The sequence below is a fragment of the Brassica oleracea genome, chromosome C3 (genome assembly GCF_000695525.1).
Source record: "Brassica oleracea var. oleracea cultivar TO1000 chromosome C3, BOL, whole genome shotgun sequence".
Lineage (NCBI taxonomy): Eukaryota > Viridiplantae > Streptophyta > Magnoliopsida > Brassicales > Brassicaceae > Brassica > Brassica oleracea.
Genome location: NC_027750.1, coordinates 62,972,224 through 62,983,079, shown reverse-complemented (window position 1 = coordinate 62,983,079; position 10,856 = coordinate 62,972,224). Strand labels below are relative to the sequence as shown.

At 31.9% G+C, this 10,856-nt stretch overlaps 1 protein-coding gene across 1 annotated transcript; it reads right to left on the bottom strand.

The window, feature by feature from the left end:
- Nucleotides 1-6,009: 6,009 nt before the first annotated feature.
- On the bottom strand, nucleotides 6,010-9,763 carry LOC106328053 (lysM domain receptor-like kinase 3). Its single transcript, XM_013766409.1, has 11 exons — nucleotides 8,964-9,763; nucleotides 8,555-8,638; nucleotides 8,155-8,451; nucleotides 7,940-8,085; nucleotides 7,516-7,605; nucleotides 7,322-7,427; nucleotides 7,091-7,242; nucleotides 6,924-7,021; nucleotides 6,698-6,845; nucleotides 6,522-6,629; nucleotides 6,010-6,412 (listed from the first exon to the last, which is right to left on the bottom strand). The coding sequence occupies exons 1-11, from the start codon at nucleotides 9,715-9,717 to the stop codon at nucleotides 6,248-6,250; spliced, it is 2,148 nt and encodes a 715-aa protein (XP_013621863.1). The 5' UTR covers nucleotides 9,718-9,763; the 3' UTR covers nucleotides 6,010-6,247.
- Between the last annotated feature and the right edge of the window lie 1,093 nt (nucleotides 9,764-10,856).

Here is a 10,856-nt window from a genome sequence, read left to right as displayed (position 1 = left end):
CCTCTCGCTAAGTTTTTGCTTGTTACTACCAAAAGAAATATCGAAAAATAAATTTTCAGTTATAAATAAAAGTATTTGGAATTTTATATCAGACTTCCTATACCAGGGTAGAGTTTTGTTTTCCTTTTTCCCTTTTTTTTTGGAATCCTAATCATGTTGTTATCCTTATGAGATATAGCATTATCATATGCATATCATATAAACAAGTAACTAATTAAATGTCTACGCAAATAATGTAATCACGGTTTACACAGGCCCGGCTCAAAAATTTGATGGACCTTGACATAATATATATGGTTGACCAATTTATGCATATGTATAGATCCTTTGCTACAAATTACAAAAGGACCTCAATTATAAAATAATATGGAAAAAAGATGGACCTAATTTTACTCCTCCCTCACGTTCCAAGAGCCGACTCTGGGTTTAAATATTGGGTTTTTTGCCAAAACTAACCCACAACTTGATTTTAATCCCAAACCTATACCCAAACTTGAATCAAATGCAAAACTAATTTAAAAATCTAGTGAAATTACAGTTCAACCCCTTGTGACCAAACAAAAAAATAGAAGCCATTTTTACGAATATAGCCCCAGTAAATCGTCTGAGTCGTCTGAGATGTTGGAAGTCGTCTGGACGACTGAAGTTTAAGTCGTCTGGTACCAGTTTATTTTAAAAATAATTTATAAATCTTGTAAAAAAATATTTTGATGCGTGAAAAATAAAAATCAAGTAATTATAAACAGTTTTAAGTGATATAAATTAAGATATGATAAAATTGATTTGTTTTGAAGATAGATGAGTGGAAGTAGTGAATCATGAAATACTTTGGTTTAGGAGTTTGGCAAACATATGTTGTAGTATTGTATGTATTGTTAGGGTTAGATTTTGGAAAACTAAAATGTTTTTTTTCAAAAATTAGTTTTCACCTATATTTGTTTATTTCTATGTATAGTAAACACTTTTCAAGTTTGATTTGATTTTATGAAGTCTTTAATTAGATAATTAAGTTTAGGGGTTATGTTTAGGGTGTGGACGACTTATATTTCAGTCGTCTGGTGAAGAAATTAAAACAGACGACTCGTCCAGAAGAGTTTAATATTTTTAGCGGAAAATTAAATATTTTTAGCGGGAAACTAAAATACAAGACTTTCCAGACGACTTACAAGTAAGTCGTCTGGTTTAAATTATTTAAGCGGGAAAATAATTTTTTTAAAAAAATTTAGGCGGGAATATTTGGACGACTTACATGTAAGTCATCTGTTTTAATTTCTTCACCAGACGACTGAAATGTAAGTCGTCCAGGAAGTCGTCTGAGTAAAAAATATTTAATCTAATTGGATTTTTTGTCTCCCTATATAAAGAAAAATTTACACATTCTCTCTCCTCCTCTCAAATGGCTGCAACAAAAATGTAATGTTCATCATTCTAAAACTCTCCAACCTCTCTCTAATCTCTTTGACTTGAAAACACCAAACTTTATATGAATTTTTCAGTTTTGTCTCATGTATTTCTTACTAATCTAACTCTTTTACAGGTTTTTAATCAAATGGTACTCATCTTCCACTAAATTAAAGGTAGATCTATCAATTTTAGATATGTATTTTTGTGTGTTCTATAAATGTAGATTTATCTAATCTTCCACTCATTTTCTCTATTTTTAAGTCATTTGAACGTTTTTGGATATGCAGGTTTTGCATATCTGGATTTGATATGCAGGTTTTTCAGATCTGGATTTAATATGCAGGTTTTTCAGATCTGGAAGACTTCTTGGACGACTTACCTGTTAGTCGTCTGGAAGTCGTCTAGACTTCTTGGAAGTCTTCTGACAAAGTCGTATGGACTTCCAGGAAGTCGTCTGAACTTCATGGAAGTCTTCTGACGAAGTCTCCCTTTCATAATAGATCTGAACGTTTTGGTAAGTTCTTATGTCTGATTATTCTTCATTTGGTAACTTCTTGTTGTATAAAGTTCTTACTTTTTTCCCAAACTAAAACTCTCCAAACCCACTCTAATCTCTTTGACTTGAAAACACCAAACTTTATATGAATTTTCCAGTTTTGTCTCATGTCTTTCTTACTAATCTATCTTTTTTACAGGTTTTTAATTAGATGGTACTCATCTTCCACTAATTTAAAGGTAGATCTATTAATTTTAGATAAGTATTTTTTGTGTTCTATAAAGGTAGATTTATCTAATCTTCCACTCATTTTCTCTATTTTTAAGTCATTTAAACGTTTTTGGATATGCATGTTTTTCAAATCTGGAAGACTTCTTGGACGACTTACCTGTTAGTCATCTGGAAGTCGTCTGGACTTCTTGGAAGTCCACTGACAAAGTCGTCTGGACTTCCTGTAAAGTCGTCTAGACTTCCTGTAAAGTCGTCTGGAAGTCGTCTGAACTTCCTAAAAGTCTTCTGACAAAGTCGTCTGAACTTCTTGGAAGTCTTCTGATAAAGTCGTTTGGACTTCCTGTAAAGTCGCCTGGACTTCCTGTAAAGTTGTCTGGACTTCCTGTAAAGTCGTCTAGACTTCCTGTAAAGTCGTCTGGAAGTCGTCTGAACTTCCTAAAAGTCTTCTGACAAAGTCGTCTGAACTTCTTGGAAGTCTTCTGATAAAGTCGTTTGGACTTCCTGTAAAGTCGCCTGGACTTCCTGTAAAGTTGTCTGGACTTCCTGTAAAGTCGTCTAGACTTCCTGTAAAGTCGTCTGGAAGTCGTCTGAACTTCCTAAAAGTCTTCTGACAAAGTCGTCTGAACTTCTTGGAAGTCTTCTGATAAAGTCGTTTGGACTTCCTGTAAAGTCGTCTGGAAGTCGTCTGAACTTCCTAAAAGTCTTCTGACAAAGTCGTCTGAATTCTTATTTTTATATCATTAGTGGCAAATATATGTATATCAACCATCTCTTCGAATGTTTATATGACTTTGTAAACACAATAATGTTATAGTTTAGATGTTTGTCATTTAATTAATCATTTCAAACTATCACATGTATTTGTAGATTCTTATTATATATTTAATAGTATTTATTTGGATTTGCGTTTGATTATTAGATGATTTTGAAAGATCAATTAATTTGGAATCTTTTTGTATATAACTCATATATTATTTAAATATCTTATCAAAATTATAAGTAATAAAAAATAATGAATTTAGTAAATTGGCATTTTATGACAATTTTACAATATTCAAATACACTAATTTCAAATTATTAGTTATTTATATTATTAAAACATACGTCTAATTACCATTTAAATTAGGCATGGGATATTGAACCGAACCAACCCTCCTGAACTGAACCAAACTGAAATTTTGGTGAGAAGCTCGGTTCGATTCAAGAGGTTTATAAAAAAAACATTTGGTTCTCGGTTCAGTAATTGGTTAGTTTCAGTAAAATTACCTGAATTTAACCAAATTTTTAACTGAAATATAATCGAAACTAAAAACTTCGGTTAGTTTCAGTAAAAATTTTAAAAACCAAACTACCTGAATACCGAACCGAACCAAAAAAAATTTAGATTAATTTTGCGAGATTTTGGTCGAATCGAACTATCCTAATTCCGAACTACCTGAACCGGCATGCCTAATTTAAATCAAATATATTATTTTATTAAATTGAGCTTTACATAAATATACAAAACATCTTACCTATTTAAAACACTATATAGATCATATAAATGAGCCAATATATTTAAAAGTTATAACTCAAGTGAGTCAAACTCTAATCTTCCAATTATCTTAAGCCAAGACTAAAAATGTAACAGAATAAGTGGCCGATTAATTGTGAAGTTAATTGAAGACTTTACTCCCATGTTCATTTAAATGAGGTTCTATTTATAGGTGGTTGATTAATTGTAGGGTTTTATTCACAAAATATTCATTTCAACGATTGCAATCAAAATTTTTTGTTCACAGAATATTGCAAATCTTAAATCAATTCCTATGATTAAGTAAAAAGATAAAATTCTCGAATTCTTATGGAAAATCAAAATTGATTTCGTATTCTGAAGATTTTTTAAATTAAAAATATGACATCTAATTAGTTAATCATTATTTCGTATTTTGTTAAGATAGTGATCTCTCATTTAATTAGTTAATCAATATTTCTTTATGTAATATGCTTTTACCATGGTAAGAATTGGTTGAATATGTTAATAGTACCATATTTTAACTGTTTTTAATTTATCTGGTTTATTCATTTAATTGGATTGGTTTGGTTTTATTTTTTATAAAGTTCTCATTTTAGACATGCATATATACAATGTGTACAATATATAGAGTAGGTAAGTTTCTTGAATATAAAATAGTCACGATATATACAGATCATATAATTTGACGTTGTCATGTGTATTAGTCATAAAGTAAACATGTAGTATGTGATATTGGGTCTATGTATTGTCATATGTACCGATTATGGTTTTATATCTGAGCCTATTTGAATTTTATAAGTATGGTTATGTAAGTATCAGTAAAGATTAATATAATCCGGTTGGATCTCATAAGAATATGTCAATTTGCTCCCAAAGTTAGAGTATGGTAATACAAGTTTATAACTTTCAAAACTTGGTTTATATGAATATAATTTTTTTAACACAAAGAAAATCATGAACCGATTTCGTCGGAATTCAATTAAAGGTTAATGAATTATTTAAATACATATTTGCTAGTTTAGGGGAAAGAAATATTATTTAGATTAATATAAGAAGATTCTCGTTAAAAGTTAAAGGTTAAAGGTTAAAGGTGAGACATAAATGAAATGTTTTTAATTAATGATTTTCTAGGGATGATCCATTTTTAAAATATCACACATCAAAACTTCTATTTTAGTAGATAAGATGTTTAAAAGTTCAACTATTTACATGTATTTTCAAATTTTTGTGTGTTTCGGTTCTATTTTATATAGTTTAGGTTTGATCAGATTTTATATAATACTTGAGATCACTTAAAATATCCAAACTATTTGAAAGTATTCAAAAGTATCTAAACTGTTCAGATCCGAATAAATATCCAGATTATCTTAAAATATTCAAAAGTATCGAGTTAAAAAAATTGATATGAAAGTATCAAACTCTTCATGTCTTATTCAATATAAAAAATGGATAGAAGGTCAAATTTCGATTCAGATCATGTCTTATCCAATATCCAAATTACATAGCCTTTAAGCTTCATTTATGTATTTCTAAAACGGTTCAAATAGAATTCAGTTATAAACACATAGGCTCACGACGTTGTTTACTTTGAAACCTGTAGAGATTGTTTATATTCGGTTTCGGTTAGCTAGGTCTAGGTGTTTGGGGTCACATTGGAGTTTGGATTAGGTTTTTTTGGTTTTTCGGTATCATCTTCATAAGTCTCATATGCTTTTTTTCAAGTTGGGTTGGGTTCAGTATGATTCAATTCTCTGAGATTGGTCAGGATCGGATTATGTCAAATGTCTGAAATCACTTAGATATCTATAAAAAAACTATTGAAAATTAACAGAAGTATTCAAAATATATGAATTGTTTTAAAATTCCAATAGTATATAACTAGTTAAAGTTAGTCAACATAACTAAAAATATCCAGTATAAAAACTACCAAATTCAACTGTTTTCTTGAGTTTGATTCAACCTTTGACCAAAAGTTTTCATCAATAACATACCACAGGCAAAAATAGTTGAATGACATCATCAACAAATAAAAAAGTTACAAAATAAAAGATGTGAGGAGATACTTATCATTGAGTACACTGGGTTGAAGAAGTTTTTTGAACTGAAAAGAACAGTACTATACTACTATATTTATATTCAGACTAACGAAACTGAACGTACCCATGCTGAATAAGATGATTGATCCATTAACATTGTTTGAAGACGAAGCTAAAGAATTTGATCAAAACGTCATCAAAAATAAGGATGACTGATAATAACAGATGGGCCAACACCAAGCAAATCCTTTAGATTGCAGCCATGGTTTTATCTTCTGCATCTAAGATCTAAGACAGGTAAGGATCATCATCAATCTATTGTGAGAAATTAAAGTGGTGTTTTGCTTATTAGATTGCAACATATCAAGCATATAAACGCATACATCTCTTCACTTAATTCTCCAAAAGAATAATAATCATACTGAGACATGTAAAGCAAGATGAAAGAGATTTGTCTCTATAACTAACTACTTAGCTGGACTGTGATTGATCATTCCTCTAGACCGTGGTGAATACTAAAAAATACAAAGGGTCTTAACTCTCAAGATTTCATTGTTTTTTTTTTCATCTTCCTTGGACAAGACCACTAAAGACTTGGCTGTTTCCCGCAAGTGTAGCTTCCCATTCAATGGAAGACAAGAGTATCTGGGAAAGCGATATAACCACTTGCTTCATGTTTGGTCTTAGAATCGGATCATCATCCACGCATTGCTTTGCCAACATTGCAATCTGTCCACAAAAATTCATGCGCAATGTAAAAAATCATATGGTTAATATGTTTTTTCAAACTACTAAGCATATAATTTCTTTTTTTTTAGCATTTAATTTCTTAGTTTACCTTAAACAAACAATCATGTGGGTATAAATCCATCATGTTGGGATCAACAAACTCCTTTAAACTCAACATGTTCATAGAGTCTGGTGAGTTCTTAAGAGCCGCTAACATCTACAAAAAAAAATGCTTTAGGAATAAATGTTGCATCAAAGAAGTGCATGTAAACTCCAAGAACTTACAATAGATGCCAAGGGACGTCTTTCTGGATTCTTAATTCCCATTGCCTCTGTTCTTATAACAGCTTCTCTTCCAGAAATAATCTCAAAAAGAACAACACCAAAGGCATAAACATCACTTTTCGAGGTGGCACGACCATCACTTAGATATCTGTTGAGAAGAAGAAATCACTAAAGTGTTCTTGTATGAAAACTTCGAAATGTAGCTTCAGGTTTTAAAATTGCTTACTCCGGTGCAAGATAACCATATGTACCAACAACTTTAGTAACAGAAATTTCACCCTCTCCAGTTTTCTCAACTAGTTTTGCCAGTCCAAAATCTGATATCTAAAATGAGTACAAAGATAAGATAAGGATCATAACATGTAATGGATTCATAATAATCAAGACTCATACCTTAGCCCTGAACGCCTCATCGAGTAAAATATTGCTTGTTTTGATATCTCTGTGAACATAATGAGTTTTAGTATGTTCATGAATGTATTCCAAGCCTCTTGCTGCGTCAAGTGCAATCTGATTCCTCATTATCCAAGACAGTGGGGTATTACCTTCAAGAACATTAATAAACATAATATCAATATCATCATCATGTTCTCGTTATGTCTAATCGGTATCAGTCTTCTTTACCTTTGCTCTGAGGATCATGCAAGTGGTTTTTCAGCATTCCCTTTTGCACATACTCGTACACTACGAAAAGCTCGTCATTGGTTGCAGCATAACCGATCAACTCTACCTTTGACAGTGATAAAACCAAACCCGAAAGTCATAATCTTGACTGCTTTAGACGCATAAAGAAGACTCACACAAAACGTGGGGATTACCAGATTTGAATGATGAACTTTGCAAAGAACTTTCATCTCTGCTGCAAACTCTTTAGTTTTTGTAGCAGTCATCCTTTTGACAGCAACTTCCTGTGATGTGATAAAACTTTAATCAAATCTGAAAGCCTGGAGAAATGGGCTTTTTATTTCTCAAATATTTACAACCGGCATCTTTAATACTCAAGTATTGCTCATTCTCTAACTACTCGTTATGAACATAAAATTAATCTGTTTTTAGCGGTTGACTAATTTAATCTTAAATTTGCACATTCAATTGGGAAATAAATCAGCATCCATAATCCTTGAGTACTAAATATGCCGATTGCAAACACTTAGGAATAAAAAATTATTTTTTCCTTTATGATCTATATAAGTTTTTAAGTCAAAGAGCGCGGCATGTGAAGATGTGACTTAAGGCACAAACCTGTTCTCTAAGTAGACCAAAGTATACTGAACCATAATTTCCATGACCAAGAAGATTAGAATCAGAGAATCCATCTGTAGCCGCACAGATTTCTTCATATGTAAACACCATAGGCTTCTCTATCTCAAACACTCCATCACCAAGAGCTACATACATAAAAGAAAAAACAGTTATTAAGGAGAAACCATAGATGATGAAACAAAAAAAAAACACACCTTTAGGAACAGCAACAGCTTGATGATGGCTCTGAGTTTCTTCACCGTTTGTCGGTCTAAAATCCCCGGATCCGCAGCAGTTATACCGACTAGACCCGCAGAAGAAACTGGACTTTCTAAGGATTTGGAAGTTGTGTTCATTACCATCTTCATCACTCGATCCGCAACTAGATGATCTCAAACAGATACACACAAGTATACACATCACAAGAAGCGCAAGCACAACTGTAAGACCACCAACAATCCATATATAAGGGACATGACCTCCCTTTGAAGTGTGATTCACCTGGTCAGCAGCTTTTTTCCAAATTGGGAAACATATATAAATGTGATTCTCATGATACTAAAAATAGTAAAACCTCAGATTCAGTTAAGACAAAAATAAACAATAAATCAGAACCTGAGATATTGCTATTGGTTAAAACAGGAGAAGGAGAAGGAGCAGGAGGGTTTATCTTCCTTGCTTCATAAGGCACTCCAGGCACTTAAACAACAGGACAAGAACAAGATCATTAAACTGTTTTGTCTTAAAACTTTTAAAATATGATGACATGTAACTCTAAAACCTGAATTATCCAACTTTTAAATCCGAATTAACCAGAAAACCTGAATCGAAACTGAACTGGACGCAAAACCATCTCAGTAATTAGCAGGTTCCCAACTTTGTTACAACCAAAATAATCGAACACAAACCGAACTCAATTTCCTAAATAAATGTTATGTCTCTAATATCCAAAACCGAAATAAACCGAACCCATACCCGAAATGCCCAGGCCTAATTCAAGATAATCAAATTGAAGATTCTTTACCAGAATCAAGCGGGATGAAAATGAGATCTCCGGTTGTGACATTGTCAGGATTCGAGATTCCGTTAACCTGCTCGATTCGATCCATACTAACACCGAACCGGCTCGAGAGAGATTGAACACTGTCTCCAGAGACAGTCACGTAGCTCATAAGGTAGTTCCAGAGACCACTCGAGCAACCACATAGAAGCTGCACAGACACAACCGCGCCGGCACTAGATGCTCTAGTAGTGTTCGGTGGGAACGCGAGACCAGAGTAAGCAGAGACGACAGCATCGTAGACGTAGCCACGGTTCTGTCTGATTGTGAATGTCGTGTTCGTTGCGTACTGATGAGGAGTCGTGGTGAGACAAGAACAGTTCTTCTTGACGTAGATGTAACCTCCTCCGTCGTCTTCTCCGGTGGAATCTGCGGTTATGTCGGATGGTAATGCGTCGAACATGCTTTGGATTATGGAGAAGGTTTGGTTTGGGTTCGGTTTGAAAGCGAGGAAGGAAGTACAGAGACGGGAAGTGTCGGTGCAGTTCATTGGCTTCGAGGAGGAGAGATTCGGTAAGATGAAGAAGAAGACGGAAAGAATCAAGAAACTGGAAGCTGAGAGATTCATTGAGGAATCGAAAGAGTGTTTTTGTCTAAGGGATTTGAGAAGAAAGGATCTTGATTTGATGAAAGTGAGTGGTGAATCGAAATGGGTTTTGATTGATTTTGTTAATGGAGATGTGAGAAAGAAGTTGAGATCAGATGAAATCTCAGACATGGGAGAAGAGTGAAGCTCACAGTCTCTTGTCGGACTAAAGATCTTTAAAAATAAAAATCTTAGAAAGTGTCCAAAATAAATAATTTTAATTTCTTTTATACACTTTTGTAAAGTGGTTAGACATTTTCGAGTATTTAATTAGGTTTGGTGTTGGTTTAATACCTAACACTAATGTGGATTTATACTATTGTCCGAAGTTGAGGATGATTATTAGCTACAGTTGATGTTTCAAGACCAAAGAATTAAACCTAAAGTTTCTAAATTTGTTGTGGGTTAAAAAATCTTAAAATTTCTTTACCAATTTTCATCTTTTCCAAATCTCCTATATATTAATTGAGAAGCATTTGAAAATTAAAACCTTAATTTTGTATTAATTAAAAAAAAACCTCAAATCCTAGGTGGCACTCTAAATGCCTTCTAAATTCCATTTCAAAAAATTCTATAACATCTAATATAAAATATAGTTTAATCTAATGGTATCACATTATTCTATAATTATATAACACTAGAGAACATTATATTAACCTAAGATATAGGAAGTGTGTATTTTTTCCTTAAATAAAAGCTACGGAATTACTTAATATGATTTACATATATATGGCAATTAATGATTATAAATAATAAAGATTTGATAACAATTTTTGCATCCTTCTTCATTTTTGTTTAAATTTATATTATTAAAAAAATTAAACAATCACATTAACCATATAATAAAAAAATTAGATTTTTTCTTATATGTTATATTTTGAATTTTTTAAAATGACTTTAAATTACAAAAATGAGAAAACCTTATATGTTATATATTTTTTTTAAAACTACTTTAAAATACAAAAATGAGGACACCTTATATGTTAGAATTTTCTTATATGTTATATTTTTAATTTTTTTAAAACGACTTAAATTACAAAAATGTAAGTTTTTCTTAAATATATGACTAAAAACATTAAAATGACATGTATCAACTCGATGGTTGATTTGAAAGCTTTCAAAATCATATGGAAGATAAAAGTCAAAATAATTTAACTGTGGAAACAATACTGTTCGTTTTTTTCAAGAATGTGTTCGATGAAAAAAATAAGGTTTTTATGTCATAATTTGTTTAATGTCCACTAGAGAACATTATATTAACCTAAAATATA